Genomic DNA, 26346 nt, shown 5'->3' on the forward strand with positions numbered 1-26346 from the left:
TAATAGTTTTATGACAACACAACCAAAAAGACAATAAAAAATATATGTTAGAAATATTCAAATATCATGATTTTTATTTTTGCAGATGTTTTAAGACATTTAGATCATGATGAATGTAGAGGATCGTCCATTGAATTAGCCAAATTCATACACTGTGAGGAGCATCCTTAAATTCAATTTAAGGTGGCTTCTTAGAATCATATTTTTCTATATAAAATTTAAGAGAGCTAATAAGAGTTTTTTAGAATTTTTACAATAACGTAGTATCAGACTCATCATCTCCTTTCTCCCCAATCTTCTAAATCCTAACCGCCATCCTCTACATCTCTCAAACCCTAGCCTACGCATTCTCTCTCAACAAGACTAAAGTCTTTTTATTACCTTTCTAAAGATGGAAAACGAAATCTTTTTTTTGGATTATCCAGACATGTTGCGTGTCTCTTTAATTTTCCCAACACAAAATCACTTTGCAGGTTATGATTGTGAGTTTGTTAATAAAATGATCATCCGGTCTCTCAATTTTCGTGTCCTAGAGATTTCTATCAGTTCCTTACTATTATAACAATGAACCTTATGTGCATGTGTCACAAGAGCCAAGAGGTAGCATTTAATTATATTTCGGACCACCTACTTACCAACAACGTTGCTCTCCGGAGTTCGTTCTCTCTCTAGATCTTTGTATTGCATATGATTTCTACATTTTTATTCAATTTGAAACCCTTTCATGTTCCCCTTCAAGATTAGAGTGTAAATATTTGTTGTACCCTTTATTATTATAGAAAAGAATTATCAGTGTGATGTTAAAATATATCCTTAGCATGTATTCCAAATTTAATAATTGTTAATGGCAATCAAGATAGATGACGAGCAAAATAAAACAAATTAAGGTACACGGTTTACGTGCTAATTGTACTAATAAAAGGGAACACGTCTCTTTTTTTGTTACTTACTTATTGTATAGCAAGTGGAATCGCTGGAAGTAAAATGACATCTTTAAAACGACGGGTATCTTTTTCTGCGCTTAACATGAACAGAAATCTGTTCTCGCCACTTAGGGTCTGTTTTGTTGGTTTCCTTTATTTCCCAAAACCCATTTTTTTTTTCACATTCATCATTTTTCTTTACTTTTATCATTTTTTATCCTTACAAATCTTCCACACCAACCAATAATATGGTGACAACTCATCTCATCTCATCTCATTTTTTACTTTTAAAAATAAACTAAACACAAAAAATGTGTCACATCAATCAACTCATCCCAACTCACCTCACCTCATTTTTCTTTATTTTCTACCATCTTTAAAAATTACTCACATCATCCAATAATATGGTGACAACTCATCCCATCTTATTAAAATTTTCCTTCCATCACTTTCCTTAAAAAAAAAAAATAAGGAAATTGATTTTCCTAAATACGGGTCACATCATCCAATAATATAATGACAACTCATCTTCTCTCATCTATTTTCTTAGTTTTAAGAATGAATCAAACACAAGAAAAGAACCTAAATAAGGAAAGTGGAGGAAAACATCAAAAATTACTCATCTCATCCAATAAAATGGTGACAACTCATTTTCTCCCCCACTTTCTTTTATAGCTTTGACAAACCAAACATCTGAAAGTGGAGGAAAATATCAAAATTCACCTATATCAATTTTTTTCCTCACTTTCCCCCACATTCTACATTTTTTTACGAAACAAACAGGCCCTTAAGTGCTGTTTGGTTCAATCTATACTATTTTTAAAAGAGAGAGCAAACGTCAAAACTTTTGCATACCCAATTTGCCCTCTACAAATTTTATAATTCTAATTTTATCCTATATATATTTTATCCCCTTTTTCTTATCCTTTTTCATAACGCCCGACTCTCTATCCTCCCTTCGTCATCCACTCTCTCCCCTGCACCTCTCCCTCTCTCTTTAATAATGCCCAAATCCCTTTATTCCCTTCGTTATCCGTGCTCTCCCCTACCTCTCTCCCTCTCTTCGTCTCGAAATTAAATCAGCATCCGGCCTCCTCACTTCAGTTTCCTCCGTTTCTCAATGACTGTGCTCTCTCTAATTCCATTCTTAATCGCTCTCTCCTCGGCCCCTCTTATCCATCTCTCTCCAAATTATTTTGACGATCGATCTCCTCAACTTAATTCTTTCTGTTTTTAACCATTGACAATGTCTATGTCCTTCCCTCTGAATCGTACGTTACTATAATTGGTAGTAATTGCTAGAGCTTTCCAATCCCTAACAATTATTTTGTGATTCTATAAATACGTTCTGCTTCAATTTTGATGGAGAAAAGAAGGTTTTTGTTTCCAATTGTAAGTACAGGTATTGGTTATTCTTATTACCTTCTTGTAATTTCTTATTCATATTCTTCAGTTGTTTGTTTGATGGCTTACCTTTATTTTTGGTATTGATGATTGTTGCTGTCAGGTGTCTGAGATTGATAGGAGGAGTAGAAAGCTATCGAGGTAAATTAAAATTTTATTTTATCTCTATTATGTTGCATGACAAGTTTAGGAAATTCTTTTTATTTGGAAGTTATTTTAGATTATTTCAGATTAATCCCTACAGTCATGCTAATTCGTAATCCCTATCTTATCTAACTATAGTATTGTCCTGTCATAGTTAAACCACTACCACTAAATTGATCTCATTGCTTTTCTCAGGATGAGATTAATAATGTCAATAATTAATATATCGTAGCTGTATTCTCCATGTCTTCTTGCTTAAAAGTTGTCATCCTAGACATTATCTTCCTATTCGAAACACACAGTTTCTTAGTTTTCTCTTAAATTCAATTTAAGGAGTGAAAGGTGGAAGTTGATTCCTTTAGTTTCTTTGTTTTCTCTTGAATGCAATCACAGTTTCTTTGTTTTCTCTTAGATTCCTTCAGTTTCTTTGTTTCCTCTTGAATTCTTTCCAAACATTTTAAACCCAATGAATGATTTTAAGTTAGTTTGCAGTAGTACCTTATAAAAGATGATAATTGTTTTTTCTTGTTCCAAATTATATATTCTTAATTTATTTTGGTAATTACATATTCTTAATTTGTGTGGTTGATTAAATCCTATGCCTTTTTAACTCTCCTAACAGATGTTAAAATGCACAACATGCAAATTAGTTCCCAAACCATATGAGTTTAAAAATTTTACTAAGGACAACAAAATTATTGAAATTTCATCAAGTGACAATAAAGGCGATAAAAAAAGATGTTAAATGAGGGTCACTCAACCAACAAGCAAGCTATTGGTACTTCAGATCGACTTTATGATGATGAAGAAGAACCATCGATTGAGGAGTATTATGATGATGATGAGGATAGCTCTTACGAAGTTAACAAAAAAAATAAAGGTTGAGGATTCAGATCCTGATTATGTCCCTAGCAAAAATGTTCATACTACTGCTGAAGTTGATGTTTCTTTTGCTGCTAAGATCAAAGACGAAGAAGAAACAAATAAATTGTTTACTGAAGCTATGTGCATTCTTGTAGCTATCTAGAAATTTCATCAGGAGAATAAAAAATGAGTTGAGATATGTCTTAGAAAAATAAATGTCAAGTCAATAAAATAAATCTAGGTCTATGATTTTGTGAATCATAGTGTTAGAAGTTCTTATCAGCTTAAATGATGTGACAAAGAACTTATGTTTAGCTCTTTATGTTTCTTTAACATCGACTTTATAAATGATATGGTTTTGTGTTTTAACTATGTGTGGTCAATTTTGTCTACTGTATCAATGATATTTCAATTTAATTTATTTATGATTTATGATTATGATTATGATAAGATACGATTTTCAAATTTATTACTTCATCTTCAAAGCTTCACAATTTTTTTGGCTGTTGTCTATCTGGTGTTTCTTTGTAGATAAAAATCAATGACCTTTTATATGTCTTCAGTATAAAATCGAACAGTTACCACCTTGAACAAATGCATAAGAGATATTACTAACTTTATATTTTTATTTTTTTAGGTATAAAGATTAAGATCAACTAATAAGAAAAACAAGGTACATTTCCTTTTCAAAAGTAATGCTTTATATAGTTTGTATAGTATTACAACAATAGTTTTATTAGTGGTACAATTACTATTGTACGCCTTTGCGGAAGCATGCTCGCACACCAAACGAGTTCGTGAGTTACGGGAGAAGATAACCAAACTAAACACGAGAACAATCCAATCCAAAATACGACAAATCAAACCAAACACTAAGATATACGTGGTTCGACAATTTGCCTACATCCACGAGGAGAGGATGTGGAGATTCTACTAAATTAAGGAGAGTACAAATGGTTACAATCTCATAAAATCACTCAAATAAACCCCAAGCTCTCTCCTTGCTCACAATATCTCCCTCTCACAATGCTCAGTACAATCTCAAATCTCTGTTAAAACTCTCCTCTCTTAACCCTAGAAATGAGTGTTTCTAATATATATCAAAACCCAATTAGAAACAGAACAAGAAACAAAACAACCCAATATCCGCTACGCGGTCGACCGCCGAACCCCAAATCGCGATCGACCGCCAAAAGTCCAGAGACTTTTATGTCTCCTGGGTTTGGATGCGGTCCGAACCCCAAATCGCGATCGACCGCCAAAAGTCCAGAGACTTTTATGTCTCCTGGGTTTGGATGCGGTCGATCGCCGAACCCATCGTTGTCGATCGTCAAAAGTCCAGAGGCATACTCCTATTTCGTGTACGTTTGCGATTGACCGTTGTGCCATGCGCGGTCGACCGTGAAACCTGCAGATTGTTCTCCTACATTTTCTCCTGAACTTCGTCGTTGTTTTTATAATTCTCCACCTCGGCGAATGTTTTCCCAAAACTAAGCCGACACCAATACCAACCAAAATGTCCCACTTGTTATGTCTAGTACGAAGTGGAATAAACCCACATCAACAGACTCAATCCACAACAAGTCAGGAACCCAAATGAGAATACGAACAATCTCCAAATGTTAGTATCATCACATCAAACAGGCTGCATCAAATTGACTGCCTACGTACCCCCTCTCCCAAGGGATCAAGCCCCCCGTAGTTCATCCAAATGGCCGTCAACGGCCTCAACAAACACAAATGTGTAATAAGTTTCGATAATGATCAAACTTGTTGCTCAGAACCACCTTAGTAAGTATATTCGCCGGATTATCCTTCGTGTGGACCTTCACAATCTTCACATCGCCTTCTTCAAGAACATCCCGAACGAAGTAATAATGAATGTCAATGTGCTTCGTCCGCGCATGAAAAACCTGGTTCTTCACCAAATAGATAGCACTCATGCTATCACAATGAATAGTGACGGCCCTCTGTAATATACCAAGTTCCTCCAAAAGTCCCTGAAGCCAAATAGCCTCATTCACAACCTCCGTAATCATCATATATTCTGCCTCCATCGTAGACAAAGTCATCGTTGACTGTAAGATGCATCTCCAGTACAACGACGCACGGGTCAAAGTGAACACATACCCCATCATAGACCGGTGTTTATCCAAATCCCCGGCATAATCCAAATCAACATATCTAATGTACAACTGCCCACATATAGTGTCCCACTCAAAAACCAAATCAACATTGAGCGTACCTTGAATGTACCTCAAAAGCCATCTCACGGCGTCCCAATGACCCACTATTGTATCATGCATGTATCTAGAAACCATGCTCACCGTCTGTGACAAATCTGGCCTCGTACATACCATCGCATATATCAAGCTCCCAACTACACTCGTATATGGAGTTTTCGACATCAACTCTCTATCTTCAACTGTCTTCAATGAAAGGTCAGCTGAAAGCTTCAAATGGGTTCCCAAAGGTATACTAACTAGCTTTGTATCCATGATAATATTAAACCATTGTAGAACTTTCTTCAAATAAGTCACCTGTGTCAAACAAATTCTGCCCTTCTCTTTGTTTCTGCCAATCTCCATCTCTAAACTGCGCTTAGCCTCACCTAAATCCTTCATCTCAAACTCATTTGAGAGCTGAATCTTCAACTCATCTATAGCAGACCTAGAAATAGAGGTAACCAACATGTCATCAACATAAAGTAACAAATAAATGTATGCACCTCCTTCGAACTTGTGGAAATACACGCAATGATCAAACTGGCTCCGAGTGTATGAATGATCGGTCATAAATCCCTCGAATCTCCTATGCCATTGTCGAGGAGACTGCTTCAAACCGTATAACAATCTCTTTAACATGCAAACCAACTTATCCTTCCCTGCACCTCAGAATCTTAATGGTTGAGTTATATATATTTCTTCATCAAGATTACCATGAAGAAATATCGTCTTCACATCCAATTGATCTAACTCCAAACTATACTGTGCTACCAAAGCTAGCAAAATCCGAATCAAAGAATGCTTTACCACTAGAGAGAAAACCTCATTATAATTAATACATTCCTCCTATGCATAGCCCTTCGCAACCAACCTAGTAGCCTTGAACCTCATAGGAGTGCCTTCAATGACCTCCTTTTTCGTGTATACCCACTTGTAACCAATCGCCTTCCGCCTCTTTGGAAGCTCAACAAGCTCTCATGTATCATTCTTACGAAGAGACTCAATCTCCTCCTGCATAGCTACCTGCCATGAATTAGTCTTCGAACTCTGCTCAGCCTCTCTGAATGTAGTAGGCACCAACTCATCGATACTCTCTACCGAAAGTGCGTATGCAACTACTGTGTTGGTATAACATGCTAGCATCCGTATGTCTCTCCTCTGTCTCCGAACAGTAATAGAATCCTGAACCTAAGCTGTCGGTTTTGGACCTTGTACATCTGTACTCGTATCCCTCAAATCACTATCGTGCTCGCCTAGCATCAACTTAGTCGGTACCCTAATGGATACTGTACTATCTGGACAATGTGGAGCTACATTGATCTTTACCACCTGCGATATCTCCTCCGTCGGGTCACTCTCTACCTGATAAGAGATGGGAAGCTTCAAGATAGAAGCCTCATCAAACGTGACGTCTCTACTCAGCACAATCTTCCTATCAACTAGATCTCATAGCTTGTATCCCTTGATACTACGCTTGAATCCTATAAATATGGTCTTCCTAGCTCGAGGTTCCAACTTATCAGTCTTAACATGATAGTATGCAGGGCACCTAAATATCTTGAGCTGGTCATAGTCATGTGCTGGCTCTCTCGACCATATCTCCATAGGGGTATTCCCCTCAATCACAGATGAAGGCAGCCTGTTAATGAGGTGGCTCGTATATAAAAGTGCCTCAGTCTAAAAGATCTTCTCCAAACCACTATGAGCCAACAAACATCGAATATTCTCCAGCAAAGCCCGATTTAACCTCTTTGCCACCCTATTCTACTACGGTGTGTGATTAACTGTGAAGTGTCTCTTTATGCCCTTGTCTCGACATAGCTACTGAAAAGGGTCTGATGTTTACTCACCACCATTGTCAGATCATAACATCTTTGATCTTTCTCCCAGTCTATAATTCCAATCTCTTCTTCCACTCCACAAATATATCTAGGACTTCACTCTTCTTTGCCATGCTGTACACCCAACAACGCCTAGAATAGTCATCAACGAACGTGACGAACCAATGTCGACCACCAAGTGATGCAGTCTTGGTGGGACCCTAAATATCTGTGTGCACGTAATCTAGGATGCCCCTCGTCCTATAAATAACAGTCTCGAACTTCACATTCGTCTTCTTGCCAAGTACACTATGCTCACAAAACTCAACATTTCCTCTCTTGGCTTCCTTCAATAGTCCCTGCTTGCACAGCGCCTGCAGCGATTTCTCTCCTGTGTGCCCCAACCTATAGTGTCAAAGTCTTCTCATGTTCGCCTCTGAAATAGCTAAAACTACCTTGCCAATCTCAGTGCTCTCCTTTAGATAATATAAGTACCAACTGTGAACTCCATTCATCATCACCAAATATCCCTTAGTAATCTTTGCTATAGCATCCTCAAATGTCACCTTAAATCCCTTCGTCTCCAAAGCTCCAACTGAGATAAGATTCTTCTTCAGCTAAGGAAAAAATTTTACCTCCTTCAATTCACGGACTACTCTATCATACATCTGAATCCTCATGGTATACATCCCACAAATACCACAGGATTAATCATTTTCCATGACAACAACACCCCATCGAGTCTCTTAAATAATGCAAACCAATCTCGCCTAAGAGTAACATGATAAGTAGCGCCAGAATCAAGCATCTAATTTGATGCATCCAAGTGGTTCACCTCCGGAGTAATCAGTAGAGAAAAGCTTGAATCATCTGAATCATCGTCTCTCGTAACGTTTACCTCATTGGCCTTCTGGTCCTTTTTTTTGTCATTCTCCTTCTCCTTAAGCTTTGGACAGTCTCTCTTCTAATGTCCGTGCTCCTTGCGGAATGTACATTGGTTCTTTACTAACTGGTGATGACCTCTCGACTTTGACCTGCCTCTATTGCCACCTCTCAGATATGGGCTTCTACCTCTCGTTGACAAGGCCTCTCCTGAAGTACTAGCACGGAAAGTCTCCTTGTCCTTCCTCCTCAAATTATAGTTCGTCAAAGCATTAGTTACTTCACTATAACTGATAGAAGATCTCTCATTCAATAAAGTAAGCATAAAGGTATCATACTCCTCGTCCGGTAAGGAGCCCAACAAAATAATCATCTTGTACTCATCTGATATCTTCTCATCAACATTCGCCAAGTCCGACAACAACTTAGTGTAGTTGTTCACATGAACTGCTAGTGAGATGCCCCTGGACATTTGAAATCTAAATAACCTATGCAGCAAGTGTAATCTATTCTTAACACTCTTCATAAGGTACTTGTTATTAAGAATTTCCCACATCTTCATTACAGACGTCACCCCAATCACATCATATTTTAGCTTATGTTCCAAACAGGACCTGATCACTCCACAAGCGTTCCTATTTATCTTTTCCCATACCGCCTCTTCATATTTTGGTGGCCTCTCATGAACCATGATGGTGTCCTCTAAATTTTGAGCATTAAACGCATCTTGTACGTCACTCATCCACAAACCAAAATTGATTTTACCATCATATTTAACCACACTAATTTTAGTGTTCTGAAAACCAACTTGAACGTACCCGCCATCTTGTTGCTTTCACCAACTTCTTCACCCATACTCACAAACTCCAAATTGTAGAGGAAAATTTAAACTTAATAGAATTTAGAAGTTACCCAACTGAACCCTAAAATGGATTCCAAAATAGATCTCCTAACCACACGAGGAAAGCGAAATCTTCAACGGCAACCCCAAACACTATCTCCACCAAAGCCTAGAACTCTAAGAACCAAGCTTTCACGACGAATCTTCCTCCACCTAATGCCAAAACCCTAGATCTGAAATCTGAGCTCTGATACCAATTGTTGTGTGCCTTTGCGGAAGCATGCTCGCACACCAAACGAGTTCGCGAGTCACAGGAGAAGATAACCAAACCAAACACGAGCACAATCCAATCCAAAATACGACAAATCAAGCCAAACACTAAGATATACGTGGTTCGACAATTTGCCTACATCCACGAGGAGAGGATGTGGAGATTCTACTAAATTAAGGAGAGTACAAATGGTTACAATCTCACAAAATCACTCATATAAACCCTAAATCAAAGCTCTCTCCTTGCTCACAATATCTCCCTCTCACAATGCTCAGTACAATCTCAAATCTCTGTTAAAACTATCATCTCTTAACCCTAGAAACGAGTGTTTCTAATATATATCAAAACCTAATTAGAAACGGAGCAGGAAACAAAACAGCCCAATATCCGCTACGCGGTCGACCGCCGAACCCCAAATCACGGTCGACCGCCAAAAGTCTAGAGACCCGCTACGCGGTCGACCGCCGAACCCCAAATCACGGTCGACCGCCAAAAGTCTAGAGACTTTTGTGTCTCCTGGGTTTGGACGCAGTCGACCGCCGAACCCATCACGGTCGACCATCAAAAGTCCAGAGGCATACTCCTATTTCGTGCATGTTTACGGTCGACCGCCGTGCCATGCACGGTCGACCGTGAAACCTGGAGATTGTTCTCCTGGATTTTCTCCTAAACTTCGTCACCGTTTTTACAATTACTATATTAACTTATTCGTATCTCACTTTTGAAAAGATTCATAATGTATGACCTGATCGAGTTCTGGGAATGCGCTGTATATGTCGTTTGATTTAAACCAGCGTTGTGTGTACTATATATATTGCTAACATATGTATCATATACAGGTATCTACATTAATACAAACTAAAATATGGTTCATTACGTATACAACGGTTAGGCCTGATTTGTGGATCATAGCATTGACGAGCACAAGCCTTCTTGAATTCCAGGTTCCTCCAAACCAATGCGATCCAAAGGTATGAACTAATTTTGCACTTATTTGTTGGAAATAGTGTGGGTGTGAAGGTGCAGAATTGGACATTCAATTTCCTACTCAAGTTTATAATTTGTACATTTAAACTTAAAATTTGTGCAATTATATTTACTCACTAAATTGTAGACATGAACATATATACCATGAAGCAGTATCACCTCGGACACACATTAAACATGATACTTCTATTTTGATTTTATTTTTCTATCTTATTTTTTGAATTTGATGTGCTTATGTGTATTATCTTCTTGCATCCATGTTTTTAATGCCCACACTCGTGCACCATAGGATACTTTGATTTGTTGAACTATTATGTCTGGATTTTGCATATACTTACAGGCAGCTATAGTCTTGCTATAATATATGTACCGATGAGTGCAGATAATATACTATGTACTGTACACCCTTCAAAATATGAGCTTTAAGTTGTGATTTCATAGAAATCCCATTATAACGAAGTGGTGAGTTCTTAAGCAAATTTAATTATCCGAAGGGATTTCAAAATATGAGCTTTAAGTTGTGATTTCATAGATGACAAAGAGATTATCTTGCTGAAATTACCCAAGAGGGGGGTGAATAGGGTAATGTGATAATCTAATCCTATTTAATACCAATTTAAAACTTATTAACAATTTATTCTTACAAGTATAATATACAACTAATTATGAGCAAGAATATCCAATATAAACAAAGGGCGATATAAACATAAACTAAAATACAAATGAGATAGTATGCAAATAATCAACACAAACACACAAAGATGTTCACCGAGTTCGGTCCTTCTGACCTACATCTTTGCTCCCCACTCCCTACTCCCCACTCCCCACTCCCGGGGAGAATCCACTATCACAATGGGTTTTCAACGTTCACCCAAAAAGTTTACACCTCACAATTTTGGGTTTCTAGCTCACTGAAAACTTTCATAACTTACACTCTTGCAATCACACTCTACACCCTCTAAGTGTTGGTCTAGCTCGTGTCGCATTCCTTAAGTACTCGGATTTACAACCTCTCCTAGGCTTTACTACCGACGCCACTCCTCTTGGAATCGACTATGTCTCTCACTACACACTCCTCTCGGTGTACAAGTATATTACAAGGTGTATCTCACAATTAAGCACAAATAAAAAGATTTGTTCTCTATAATAGATGAGAATTTAATGTAAGCTCACACAACTAATCACACTCACAACCTAAGTATACTATGTGTGTAAAATACTTAAGCTCAATAGGCTGTGTATGAAAAATAAATAAATAAAATAAACTAAAATAATTCTAGCTTATGAAATGAGAATCAAAATAATATTAGCTAGAAGAAAAAAGTTCAAGAAAACTTCTCTAAGATAGAGAGAGAGAGAGAGAGAGAGAGAGAGAGAGAGAGAGAGAGAGAGAGAGAGAGAGAGAGAATTGAAGTGAGAATTGAAGTTGAATGCCTAAAATGAATTTGATCTCCTTCTCTTGTAAACCTCTTTTTGCATCAACTAAAACAAACTTGGAAACTTGAAACAAACTTGTGAAAAACTCCCTTAAATATCCATAAGAAACAAAGAGAGAAGTGTGCTTTTTATAGCCTCTCAAACTAGCCAAAAAACCCACAAAAACACCACAAAATCCCCAAAAATAAAAACTAGCCGTTACTAGTCGTTACAGGCTGAAAAGACCTTATGGGTCGACTCATGACAGGCATGGGTTGACTCATGACTGTCATGGGTTGACTCATGGACTTTTGAGTCGACTCATCAGTCTAAATCGGCCGTTTTAACAATGTCAGCAGCTTTTGAAAATATGCGTAGCTAGCTTTGTAAAATTAATTAAAAATTGTAAATCAACTCCAAAAATCATAAAATTTTGAGTAACATTTCTAAGAATGTAGATAAACATGTTAGAGAAATAATTTATGAAATATAGCTTTCTATTTGTGAGAAATAAATATTTGAATATAGATATTTTAGATTCTAAAAACTGTTGAAACACCCGATTTTGTAAAATCAATTTGACATAGTAAATCAACTCTAAAAATGATAAAATTTTAGAAAATGGTTATAAACATGTAATGAAATATGTTAGAAAAATAATTTTTTAAATTTCGTTTACCATATGTGAAAAGTCATCTATTTTGCAAAAACATGCACAGACATGAACTTGTTAAAACTTGTTTTTAATAAGATTATTTCAAGCATATATAAACATGAAACAAATATGTGTGTATATGAATATATCCATTTATTCCATATTCATGTGGCTAAACTTGAAAGAAATAAAAATGATGTGTGAGTGTAATATTAAGCTTAGAGTATTAAACACACAAAGTATAAACCTAAACTACAAACACTATAAACAATATACCCAAGCTTGATTGATCTCCAATGTAGCTCATCTTGGTTTGCTTTGCGGATGAAGTTTGATCTTAAATCTTTGACTAGAATTATATTAGTTTCATTCCGATTCCACCAACCTCATTTGAATATCATCGTTAAGCTCAATCCAACCAACCTTCAACTTTGATGTTTGTCTAGAATACCTAATGAGCAAATATAAATACTAGACAAACAATGTTAGGGATTGTTTGTAAATCATCAAAATAAGATTTGAGATGTAGGCTCATAAACATGAGACCTAACACTTGCCTTGTCTATAAATCCGTGGAAGGCATCTTGCATGGATGAGAACTTATTGACGTTGACATCCTTGTATGAAGATAATATCTCGATGAACTGGAAGGTAGAATAATTTACATAGCTAGATAAAACATGACGAGGAGCTATTGATGGTCCACCTAGAACACAACCAGAATAATAGGCGGTTTCAAGCTTCATGACAACTGGATTTAGGTTAAACTGAAGTGCATAATAGAAATTATAATTGAGATTATGTTAGCAAATAGAAAATTTGTGTCTTTCCTTTTAGATTTAGTATATCAATGTTTAATCAAATCCACTTGTTTGTCAGAATTTCTTTTGGGCATGTGATTCATTGGAGGTTTGGTTCATTTTGTGCCTAAAGATTGATACCTGATGCAGCAAACCTTATCAAGTTATCATTTTGTTCTTACTCGTTCTGATTTTAGGAGAATTTGAAGACGCACCTCAGTCACATTTGGTTATTGCACATGACTTAAAATGGTAGGACTACGTATTTGTGAACTGCCCTCTGTTTTTACTACAATATCTTGACTTGCTCATAATTGTCTAACTGTAACTTCTGCTCCATCACTAGGCTTGTTCTTAGGTAGACATACCACCACACCACAAAAACTTGTTTAATTTTTTTCATGTAGCTTCTCTAGCGTTCTAATCATGCTTTCAATCCAACTTGAAGGAAAAAGGTGCACATAAGTCTCATTCCTTGTGCATTGATGCCTATGGGTCTTGGGAGAATGTTTCTGTATGTAGAATACAAGGTTTTTGGTATGACAAGTGATACGGGTGTATCTTCTCTTTGGAACTTAGCGATCCTCATGGGAGCTTGAGGATAGATGATTCTCATAATAGCATGAGAATAGAGGTGTAAAACAACACGGTAGAACGCAGGTTGAAGCGTGAAACGAGACGGCGAATCAAAGAATCGAAGCATCCAGTTTTTAACCCGTGAGTCGACTCATAACAGTCATGAGTCGACTCATCGGGTTGAGTCGACTCATGCCTGTCATAAGTCGACTCATGAAACTCAGCCGTTTTCTCAAAAGTCTTTGACCAGTCGACTCATCACTGTATGAGTCGACCCATGTGTCATGAGTCGACTCATATATGCACATGAGTCGACTCATCAAAGGATTCCTAATTCGTTTGGGTTTCTGTTTGCACAAATGCCTGTGGGGGTTTTGGCTTGGTTATTTACTACTTTGCCATCCACGTTGTTACATATATATAAGGGATTGTTTTAGGGTTTCTAATGAATCAGATGTAATCAAAGTGAGATTCTAATCAAGAGAGATTAGGATTTAGAGAGAATTGAGAGCTTGTTCTCGAAGATTCTAATCAAGAGAGATTAGGATTTAGAGAGAATTGAGAGCTTGTTCTCGATTCTAGTGAGATTGTGAGAGAGAGATTGTAATCTTTTCATTCTAGTGAGATTGTGAGAGAGAGATTGTAATCTTTTCATACTCATAATCTAGAGAGGGTATTTTCCTTCGGCACATACTAAATTGTTCTTGTATTCTGTCATCCTCTTCTCAACCCACCTTTGATAATTCTGCGATCAAATGTGCTCGCACGACGACTCGTATCAAGTTAGTATCAGAGCGATCAGATCCAGTAGAGGGGGCATCCTGTGTATGATCCTGACTCGATCGTAATACAAGAAGTTAGGCGAGATCCTTATTTCATTGGAAGGAGTCCAGAAATTAAGAAAGAAGAAGATGACTAAAGGAGATAGTTCAGCAAGGCTAGATACATTGGAGAAGCAGATGGAGACAATGGGTTCCACCGTCGTGCAACTCGTCAATCTTGTCCAAGACAAAGGAAACAATAAGAAATCTTCTTTGAAAGGTAAGAAGAAACTTGTGGAGTCTGATGGAGAAGGCGAGGATTCTGATTCAGATGAGGAGGCCCGTATTGTTAAGTCTATTTCACACCAAGGGGTAAGGGTTCTTACCAGAATTTGAAGATAGGCTTCAAGGTAGAAATTCCTGTTTATGATAAAAGTGTCAACGTCGAGAGGCTTGATGATTGGATCAAGCGTATGGAGATGTATTTTACTCTCTACGGATATTCATCCAAGGAGAAGATTGTGTTCTTGACTTTGAAGCTTTCGGGGCACGCGTTGACGTGGTGGAAATCCTATTGCAAGCAAGAACGGAAGGTGGTGTCATGGAACAAGTTCAAAGAACTACTTAGAAAGCAATTCTATCCGGTAGGTTTTCTCGAAGAGCGTTGGTACAAGTGGTACGGCTTGCGCCAAAGAGTCAATCAAACCATTCAAGAATGTTAGACCCTAATGCCACTAGGAAAGAACCCTAGAGGGGGGGTGAATAGGGTCTTATGCTAATCTAATCCGATTTTATGCCAATTAAAACTAATTAAAAAATATATCCTAGCAAGTATGATATGCTACAAGATATGTGCAAGGATATACAATATAAACAAGGGTAAACAATATGATCATGCAATAATGGCGATATAACAATATGCAAGAAAAAATGTGGCAATACCAAACCCAAACACAAGGAAATAATCACGGAGTTCGGACCTTTCATCCTACGTCTCCACTCCCCACTCCCGGGGAGAATCTACTACATAACCCGGTTTGGAAGCCGGAACTTCTCTACACACTCAGTTTTCTAACTAACCGAAAACTCTACACACTCGGTTATCAAGTCAACCAACAACTCTCACAAATCCTCACAAAGTACATACACAAGCTACAACCTCAAGTGTTGGTCCTTACGTATCGACTCCCTCAAGTGCTCGGAACTATCACCTCTCACTAAGTCACCGACGCCACTGCTCTCGGTATCGACTCCGTCCTCACCACACACTCCTCTCGGTGTACAAGTGTATTACAAAGTGAACTTCACAATTAGGCACATAACGAACGATTGTTCTCTAAACAAGGTGAGAACTCAATTAGGCTTAACTCAATGTTACTATCTCTCACAACCCCAAATATATTATGAATGCAAATACAATAAGCTCAAGTGGGTGTGTGTAACAATGAGATTAATCAAATCTAAACTCAATATAAAACTAGCTTTAATAAGATGATAATCAAACAAATAAATATAAAGCTAGAAAAAAGTTTAGAAAACTTCTCAATAGATGACAAGAGATGGAGAGAGAATAGTTGATTGCTCAAACTCCAATAGATGATCTCCTCAAGCTCTTGTGGAATTGAATTCACAAACTCAAACCCTCAATTGCTTAAAAGCTTCTAAACAAACATTAAATAAACTTAAACCCTTATTTAAAACTCTTTTAAACTTGTTTAAAACATTTCATTAGTTTTTTATGAAAGATGATGTAATAACCGATATTTTTCGATCTTGATTCAAATAAAGTTTATGCTATTTTAAATATTAAATTTTACTTTTAAAAGAGTAATTATAAATTACCCGATTTTTCAAAATTTTTTATGATTTAAAAATCTAATTTTATAATAATTTTAGTAGTTTTGTTAATTATAAATTAAATAATTTTATTAGTAAAAAAATAGTAATAATAATAACTTTTAATATATGAAGTTTTATGATTTAAAAATCCAAATTTATATTTATTTAGCTAATTATAAATTAAATTATTTTTTATAAATTCTTGTTATTCATTTTTTAACTTTTAATTATTTTTGTTATTCATTTTTGTTAAAATTAATAAATAAATAAATATACAATAGGAGATAAACCCCATAGCATCCTCCACGTCAGTATTCCTACCCCTCTGAAATGTTCATGATTCACGCGCAGCGAAAACTTAGACTACGCCGCTCCTGGTTTCTCACCAATCAAATCTTGATTTTTATTAAAAAAATCTATTTAAACCCTTACCCCTTTCTCATCTCGTGCTCACTCTCTCTCCTTATCTCTCTCTCAGCTCAACCCACTTACCTACCCTCCTCCTCCGCCTTGCCATCGCTGTCCGCAACTCCTCTTGACGACCCCCCTCACCAGCCTCCGACCATCCCGCCTTCACCGGCGACCGAATCATGTCACCACGCACCGCGTCGCCCAAAATCCGTCGCCCCCTTTTCTCCGCCCCACTCGACCAAATCATCCGCACCTCCTTCCTGCCATCTCAGCCACGGCTCGCCTCCCAGCTCAAGCTCGCTTGCCGTCGCTGCTCTCCAGGTCACCCGCGTGTGCCTCCGACCCAACGCACCGCTCAGCCAGTCCACTGACGCCACCGAACCAAGCCCAACGCTCACCGCCGCCCTTCTCCTGATATCCGCCCCGCTCCTCACTCTTGCCTTTCACCGCTAACAGGCAGCCCGACACCTATCACCGCCAGGCTCGCGCCGTCGGACATGCCGCTGCTCGAATTCCTTGCCGCCACTCTCCTAACCACTGTAGCTCCTCCATCACCTCCACCTCTCCTCGTTGCTGCCTCGAACCGCTACGCACATCACCGAAACATCGAACAGCAAACAGCGGCATCGCCGCTTTGTCCGTAGACACGTAGCCTCATACAGTAACATTGAATCATCCAACAATAACCCGAGGCAAGATCCCGATACTCTCTTGATTTATCATTCAATTCCTAGGCTCGCTGTGAATTAATTAGTTGCTTGCAAGATCCCTATTCTTCATCAGTACAATTTTAGATTGATCATAGATTAATTATGCATAAGATCTCGTTTCTCGAACAATTATTCGTTACAAATATAGAACTGTCGTGAACATATTGAACAGAGAATTATAACGTGTGACCATTACAATTGTAGAACTGTCATGAATGTAATGGACTGTGGACAATAACGTATGACCATTGATACGGGTGTATCTTCTCTTCGGAACTTAGCGATCCTCATAGGAGCTTGAGGATAGATGATTCTCATGATAGCATGAGAATAGAGGTGTCAAACAGTATAAGGGGACATAGGAGAAAGCGTGGAATGAGACGACGAGCAGAAGGATCGAAGTACCCAGTTTTCAGCCTGTGAGTCGACTCATTACAGTCATGAGTCGACTCATCAGGTTGAGTCGACTCATGACTGTCATGAGTCGACTCATCAGGTTGAGTCGACTCATGACTGTCATGAGTCGACTCATCGCTGGTTGTTAAGATTTGTCCAGTTTCTGTCGAGTCGACTCATCACAGTCATGAGTCGACTCATCAAGTCATGATCGACTCATCGAGGCGTTTTCTGGTTCGTTTGGGATTCTGTTCACACGAATTCCTGTTTGGTTTTGGGTCTGGTTATTTACCAAACTGTCATCCACGTTTGTACACCCTATATAAGGGATTGTTTTAGGGTTTCTAAACATCTTTTTAAGTCAGAGAGTTTAATCAAGAGAGATTAGATTCTAGATTGAGAATTGGAGAGCTTGTTCTTCAATTCTAGAGTGAGATTGTGAGGGAGAGATTGTAATCTTTTGTTCTTCATAATCTAGAGAAGGTATTTTCCTCGCCAAAACTGAATTGTTCTTGTGTTTGGGTCGTCCTCTTCTCAACCACGCTTTTGGTAATTCCGCGACCGAAGGTTGCTCGCTCACGGCAACTCGTATCAAGTTGGTATCAGAGCCTCAGATCGGGTGAAGGGGCATCCTGTGTATGGTCCTTTACTCGATCCCAATCAAGGAGCTTGGCGAGATCCTTATTTCATTGGAAGGAGTCCGAGTTTTAAGGAAGAAGAAGATGGCTGAAGGAGACAATTCAACGAGGATTGATGCATTGGAGAAGCAGATCGAGACGATAGGTTCGACTCTCACACAACTCGTCAGTCTTATCCATGGAGGTGGCAAACAAGGTGAATCTTCTTCGAAGAAAATTGTTGAGTCCGATGTGGAGAGAGTAGATTCAGATTCCGACGAGGAGGAGGAGACCGTTAAGACTGCATTGCATCAATGTGATAAGAATTCTTATCAGAACCTGAAGATTGACTTTAAGGTGGAGATTCCTGTTTATGATTGGAGTGTTGACGTCGAGAGGCTTGATGACTGGATCGAGCAGATGGAGACGTATTTTACTCTTTATGGTTATTCGTCGAAAGAGAAGATTGTGTTCGCGACTTTGAAGCTTTCAGGGCACGCATTGACGTGGTGGAAATCCTACTGCAAGCAGGAGAAGAAGGCGGTGTCGTGGAATAAGTTTAAGGAGCTACTTAGGAAGCAGTTCTATCTGATGGGATTCCTTGAAGAACGTTGGTACAAGTGGTACGGCTTGCGCCAAAGGGTCAATCAAACCGTTCAAGAATACACCACGGAGTTCCAGCAGCAGGCGATGGTCCTCAACATTACGACAGAGGAATATTCCGTGTTTATAAAGTATATGGCGGGATTGAGCGGTCACATACGAAAGGAGATGAGGGTATTCACGGTGGAATCAATTGCAGAGGCGAGCGTGAAGGCATTTGCCATTGAGGGTAGGCAAAAGAAGGGCAACGAGGCTAAGGGAGACTCCAAACAGACGGGAGGCGAGTCTAGTGGTTCTCAATCTAAGGAGGAGAAGAAAAATGGTGATCCAGGGAAAGCAGGGCTGATTTGTAGTCACTGCGAGAAGACAGGGCAAGAAGCTGATCGGTGCTGGGAGAAGTATCCTCATCTGAAGCCAAGAGGGTTGAAGAGGAAGGAGGAGAAAAAGGCATACATGATAGCTCAAGGTCCGAAGAAAATCCCGGGGATGACAGAGCCCAACAACAGTCTCAACCTTCTGGCGGGAAAACAGGCCACGAAAGAGGACGACGACCCGAGAGAGCAACTCTTTGTTCTTAAGTTGCAAGTGAAGACCAGTTTGGTTGATGCCATTGTTGATTCGGGTAGCGAGAAGAATTTGATATCCGAGGCATTGGTGCAGAAGCTAGGTCTGAAGACGGTCAAGCATCCGAAGCCCTATCCATTAGGGTGGATTCAGAAGGAGGAGAAACTGAGTGTAGTTGATCAATGCACTGTCAGATTTGCGCTCCACGAGTCGTATATTGACGAGGTCACATGCGATGTCGTTCCATTGGATGTTTGTCAGATTATACTGGGTAATCCGTACTTATGGGATAGATATGCGATCTACGAGAGGCGGGCTCAGAAGTACACCTTCACTAAGGATGGTGTAAAGTTCATATTTCGTTCGGCATCTTTTCCGAAGGAGACAAGCTTAGGGACGGTGACGCGAGTGAAGAGACTAGTGAATGCAAGCAAGAAGTTTGTCTCGCTGTGCATTAGACTTCCAGAAAAACCATCGACAAAGGATTGCAACTTAGAGCGAACGGTGACTATGAGTTGTTTCCGATCGGACGTCGAGACCGGATTCCTAGCGAGGCCAGGTGGTGCAGAAAAGATGGAGGAGCTCAAGAGTTTCCTCAGCAAAAGTTCTAACTTGAATGGGACTTCAAGTTCTTAAAGAGGGGACACATGATACGGGTGTATCTTCTCTTCGGAACTTAGCGATCCTCATGGGAGCTTGAGGATAGATGATTCTCATGATAGCATGAGAATAGAGGTGTCAAACAGTATAAGGGAACACAGGAGAAAGCGTGGAATGAGATGACGAGCAAAAGGATCGAAGTACCCAGTTTTCAGTCTGTGAGTCAACTTATTACAGTCATGAGTCGACTCATCAGGTTGAGTCGACTCATGACTGTCATGAGTCGACTCATCGCTGGTTGTTAAGATTTGTCCAGTTTCTGTCGAGTCGACTCATCACAGTCATGAGTCGACTCATCGAGGGTTTCCTGGTTCGTTTGGGATTCTGTTCACACGAATTCCTGTTGGTTTTGGGTCTGGTTATTTACCAAACTGCCATCCACGTTTGTACACCTATATAAGGGATTGTTTTAGGGTTTCAAAACATCTTTTAAGTCAGAGAGTTTAATCAAGAGAGATTAGATTCTAGATTGAGAATTGGAGAGCTTGTTCTTCAATTCTAGAGTGAGATTGTGAGGGAGAGATTGTAATCTTTTGTTCTTTATAATCTAGAGAAGGTATTTTCCTTCGCCAAACTGAATTGTTCTTGTGTTTTGGTCGTCCTCTTCTCAACCCACCTTTTGCTAATTCCGCGACCAAAGGGTGCTCGCACGGCAACTCGTACCAAATTCCAACACTCGATAGCCTTCGAGCTGTTGTTTGGATTCCTGGATTTGGACCTCCTGTCCTTTGATCTACCTATGTAGTTTGATTTGTCTCGTCCATTCCCTTTGGTTGAATTTCTACCTCTTGAGTCTGTTTGTAATATTGAACTGAGAATTATAACGTGTGACCATTACAATTGTAGAACTGTCGTGAACGTAATGGACTGTGGATAATAACGTATGACCATTCACATTGTAATACATATACTGTGATGACCTGCACGGATTTATTTAACAAATGATATTAAAAAGTACTAAAAATAATACTTGGATAATAGATATTGTAAAGATAAAATAAAATAAAATTATTTCAAATTAATTTATAATTTTAAAGAATTTATTTGACAAAATAATCATTTAAGAATAATTATAATAAGTTATTTTGATGAAAGAATCATTTTAGAATAATTATAATAAATTATTTTGGTGAAAATCATTTTAGAGTAATTATAATAAATTAATAGAATTTATTTGATAAAAGAATTATTTTAGAATAATTATAAAAAAAATTTAAAAAAATTATTTTAGAATAAGTATCAATTTAGAATAATTTCAATAATTTAAGAGAGTTTATTTTATGAAAGGAATTAATTTAGAACATTTATAAATAATTTTAAAGGATTTATTTTAGAAAAGGGATTATTATGAATTATTCATGATTTATGTTTCTTAATTTTAATTATGTGATATGCTATGATATTGTTGTATATGATTAGTTGCATTTATTACTCTTTGTCATGTTTGAGAACCGTTAGAAATTCATGACTAGTGTGGCCTGGTGTGTCCTGTTTAAGACTTAGAAACCTGTGTGTATGTTGACCTAGATAAACAAAAGAGTTGGGACGGGGAAAGTCATGGTTCATGTGATCGGATATGGTTGTTGATTTATCTTTTAGACTCGCACCAGTTAGGTTCGTTTCGAACTGGGGTTGGTTTGATGGGCCACGGTGAAGGTTTGTTGCGTCACTTTGGTTCGTGAATGTGATATTCACTCGAGTCGGCTGGAGTTCGAACCAGGCCGAATCGGTTTGCATGGAGTCCTATTGGGGGTACGTAGGGGATTTGTGAACAGTCATATATCCGAGAATATGAATATCGACTCTGTGTGAGATGTGTACCAGTGACCTGTTATAGGATGACTAGTTACATGACTTGTTACTTGGATGATTTTGGATTCTTATAAGATATGGACCAGTTATATTTCTTTCCATACATAGATCGGTATTAATATTTAATTATCTACAAATTGAGAAATATGGTATATACATGAGGGTTTCTTTGTTTGGATTATGTCGCTCGACATACTACGTCTCGAGTTGTAGATTTTTAAGTATTAATTCTGTCTAGTTGTATGACCCTATATTTGGATGATTATTCTGATCGCTAGCTGCATGACCTCGTTACCCGATTGACTTTGGATTATTCTGATTATTCTATTCTAGTAATGAATTATATTTAGATTATTAGTATTCAAGTTGTTATTATTATTAGGTTTTATGGTGACCTATTTATTATTACTATTATTGCATTGGTTGTTCGATCGTTTCTATTCTTCTTTTTGAGATCTTGTCGTGTGCCATACACGTTGACGTATACCTGTTTTCTCTGGTGTACTTAGATTTAGAGGACGGACATGTAAAGTATGGAGATGCCTTGCAGACGGAGTGTATTCTAGATGGAGCAGGAGAGCAAGCGGAAACTTAGTCATTTCTTTTCTGTAATCGTTGAGGGATATTAGATTACTTATGAAGTATTTTCTCTTTTAGTATTTAGAGAGATTTAATCCTTTTTTATAGTACTTATTTTTATTCTGTTGGACTATGTATTTTTATATTTAGTTGGACTGTTTTTGACCCAAACCTTGTGTCATGGATGATATTCTATTTGTGATATAGATCTTACTGTTCTGAGTTGTTTATTATATTCTCACTACTGTGATCGGGGACCTGTGCCTTCGCTTTATGTTTCTTGATGCGTAGCGTATTAGATTGAGAAGAAGGAGTCTAGCACTTATCTCTCCTCAGTCTAATACGTCGCAAGCTTGTTCACGTTTCGATTCCTCGGTATTTTGGGAAGCGGGGCGTGACAGGTTTTTAGTGGTGGCCCATGCAGGTCACGGCCCCGAGTTCCCACCAGTGAGAATATAATCGATGATTTAGACGAATATCATTATTTCATCCGTAAGACTATATTTAGCCCTTATCCTAGTATTTTGAAAAAAAATTGTTTTAGTCCCTACCTTACTCAATTTCAATTTGATCTGACTTTGATTCTTCCTGCAATGATTTTGATCCTCCCTCTTGTTTTCCTTATCTTCCCTTCAGAACCATGGTGGGTACACGTAATAATGGTAACCCATCCAGTAGCAGTGGTCAGATGCCTAAATTAGATTCACAGCAGCTTTGGCGATGATTCAAGGGCTGGTGACAAACCAGCAGTTCTTAGCTGGGCATTTGCAGTAGGAGCCTCAGCATCAGCATCCCTCTCGTACAGAACCTGGTGTTAGAGAGTTTTGATATATGCAACCTCCTTCTTTCTCTGGTGCCGAAGGACCTCTAGTAGCTGAAGAGTTCCTGAAGGTTACCGAGACTATCCTTACGGTGACCCGTATTGCCCTTATAGAGTGGGTGGACCTTATGGACATCCAGCTCACAGATACAGCTCGAATCTGGTGGGCTGCTGAGAAGACACACCTGGAGAGGCCGATTCTGTGGGAAATGTTCACGTATCGCTTCAATAGGAAGTATTTCCCTCAGTCAGCCCGGGATGAGCTTTTGCGTAGATTTGTCGAGCTCAAGTAGGGAGGTCGATCAGTCGACGATTATGAGGCCGAGTTCTCTTCCCTCAGTCGATACACTCCCCACTTGGTTACAGACCCCACTATTAGGAGGCATCAGTTCCAGAAGGGTCTGGACAAGTACATCAGATTGGCTCTGGCTGGTAGGGCCCTCGCGACTCATGACGCTGTTCTGGATGCAGCGCGTGAGATCGAGAGTGTTCAAAAGGAGACTGAGGATCAATATATGATTCAGAGTAGAGTACCAGCATCTCCAACCTGGAATATCGAGCGTCCTCCTCCGAGGAAGTACCAGGCTCCGCAAAAACGGCAGTTTTCTCAGCGACAATCCCTTCCTCAGGGGCATCCCTATCAGCACCACTTGTGCTTCACCTGTGGATCCCCCGACCATATTAGTCAGGACTGTCCATAGTGGTAGTAGGGCCGATTGCCCCCACCTCCAGTTCGGGCAGCTCTTCCAGCTCCACCTCGACCTGCTCCAGCAACACCAGTTCAGCAAGGACCCTATGCTCGTGCAGGGTCTCTTCCCTCTCAGAAGCAGGTTTATCAGCAGGCGCAGAGGCAGCAACCTCCGCGCCAGATCTTCATGATGTCAGCTGTGGAAGCTGAGATGAATGACCAGGTTATCACTGGTATGAACTGTTCATTCTTAGTTTTCCTTGCATATGATTTTTTCCTTATTTAGCATTACCTGATGATATCATGATAGGATTTGTTCATAAGTGCTAAGTTTAGTTACATTTACCACCTCCTATAATAGGCAAGGTTCTCGTTTCTTCCGTTTCTGCATTATCACTCTTTGACTCTGGGGCTTCCCATTGTTTCTTGTCTCATCGATTTGTGAGTACCCACTCACTTCATATAACTCCTCTAACTACGGGTTGGAATATCAACACTGGCAGTGGTGTCTTAGTAGCATCCAGTAGTTATGAAGCATGTCCAGTGGTCATCTGCGGAAAAGAACTTTTTGTAGATTTTCTGGTGATTGATTTGCTGAGCTTTGATGCAGTATTTGGAATGGAATGGTTAGGGTCATTCTTTTCCACCATCGATTGTCACCGTAGAAGTGTGGTATTTGAGATACCGGATCACCCAAGGTTTGAATTCCCCAGTGGCAGTACATCGGTTGGACCGGTAGAGTACAAAGCTAGACCAAAGAAGGCGATATTAACTGCCATGCAGGTAGAACCTGAGAAGGCAATTGTAGTTCAGGAATTTGAAGATGTGTTTCCCGATGACATTTATGGGTTACCACCGGACCGAGCGATTGAGTTTTCTATAGAATTAAAGCCTAGAACTGCTTCGATCTCCAAGACCCCTTATCGTATGCCTCCGGCTGAGTTGACCGAGCTTCAGACTCAGTTGGATGATCTTATGCAGAGAGGCTTGATATGACCCAGTGTATCATCCTGGGGAGCACCTATGTTGCTTGTGGGAAAGAAGGATGGATCCAAGCGGATGTGCATCGACCACCGGGAGTTGAATGTTGTGACAGTGAAGAACAAGTATCCACTTCCCCGTATCGATGATATCTTCGACCAATTGGGAGGATCAAGAGTATTTTCTAAGCTGGATCTGTGGAGTGGATATCACCAGGTGAAGGTCAATGACTCTGATGTTCCCAAAACTGCGTTCCGAACGAGATATGGACATTATGAGTTCTTAGTGATGTCGTTTGGTATGACTAATGCGCCAGCGACCTTCATGAACCTGATGAATCTGGTATTCTATGATGTGCTGGACAAGTTTGTAGAAGTCTTTATTAATGATATCCTGGTGTACTCTAAGAGTGAAGCGGAACATGCGGAGCATTTTTGGTACGTGTTGAAGACCTTGAGAGAGCATCGGCTATTCGCCAAGTATACTAAGTGTCAGTTCTGGCTAGATCGCATTGCGTTTCTAGGACACGTGGTGATGGGAGACGACATATCTGTGGACCCGGATAAAGTAGCTGCTGTTAAGGATTGGCCTACCCCTAAGGCGGTGTCCGACATTAAGAGTTTCCTGGGATTAGCTGGATACTACTGACGCTTCATCAAGGATTTCTCAAAGATTGCGGAGCTGATGACACGACTTATGAGGAAGGATATTAAGTTTGTCTGGTCCGATGCTTGTGAGCATGTGTTCTAGGAGTTAAAGTCTCGAATGATCTCGGCCCTGATCTTGACGATACCAGATAAGAGTGAGAACTTTGAGGTGTTCTGCGATGCATCTGGCAGAGGATTGGGATGTGTTCTCCAGCAGGATGGTCATGTGGTAGCGTATGCATCTCATCTGTTGAAAAAATATGAGCAGAATTACCCTACCCATGACCTGGAGTTGGCAGCTGTAATTTGTGCTCTTAAGCTTTGGAGACATTATTTGTTGGGAGAGCAAGTGAAAGTGTTCACGGATCACAAGAGCTTGAAGTACATCTTCACGCAGAAGGAGCTCAACATGAGACAGCGCAGATGGTTAGAGTTGATGGCAGATTATGA

At 39.2% G+C, this 26346-nt stretch overlaps 1 protein-coding gene and 1 long non-coding RNA gene across 2 annotated transcripts; both read left to right on the forward strand.

Moving 5' to 3' along the window:
- LOC109837053 lies at positions 1862-22942 on the forward strand. Its single transcript, XR_002246162.1, has 5 exons — positions 1862-2325; positions 2431-2468; positions 3973-4008; positions 10214-10345; positions 22691-22942. It is a non-coding gene; the product is annotated as an uncharacterized LOC109837053 (long non-coding RNA).
- Positions 23592-25264, forward strand: LOC109838398. The gene is made up of 4 exons (XM_020406848.1): positions 23592-23850; positions 23947-24273; positions 24388-24501; positions 24630-25264. The coding sequence occupies exons 1-4, from the start codon at positions 23592-23594 to the stop codon at positions 25262-25264; spliced, it is 1335 nt and encodes a 444-aa protein (XP_020262437.1).

This window comes from Asparagus officinalis, chromosome 4, assembly GCF_001876935.1.
Source record: "Asparagus officinalis chromosome 4, Aspof.V1, whole genome shotgun sequence".
Lineage (NCBI taxonomy): Eukaryota > Viridiplantae > Streptophyta > Magnoliopsida > Asparagales > Asparagaceae > Asparagus > Asparagus officinalis.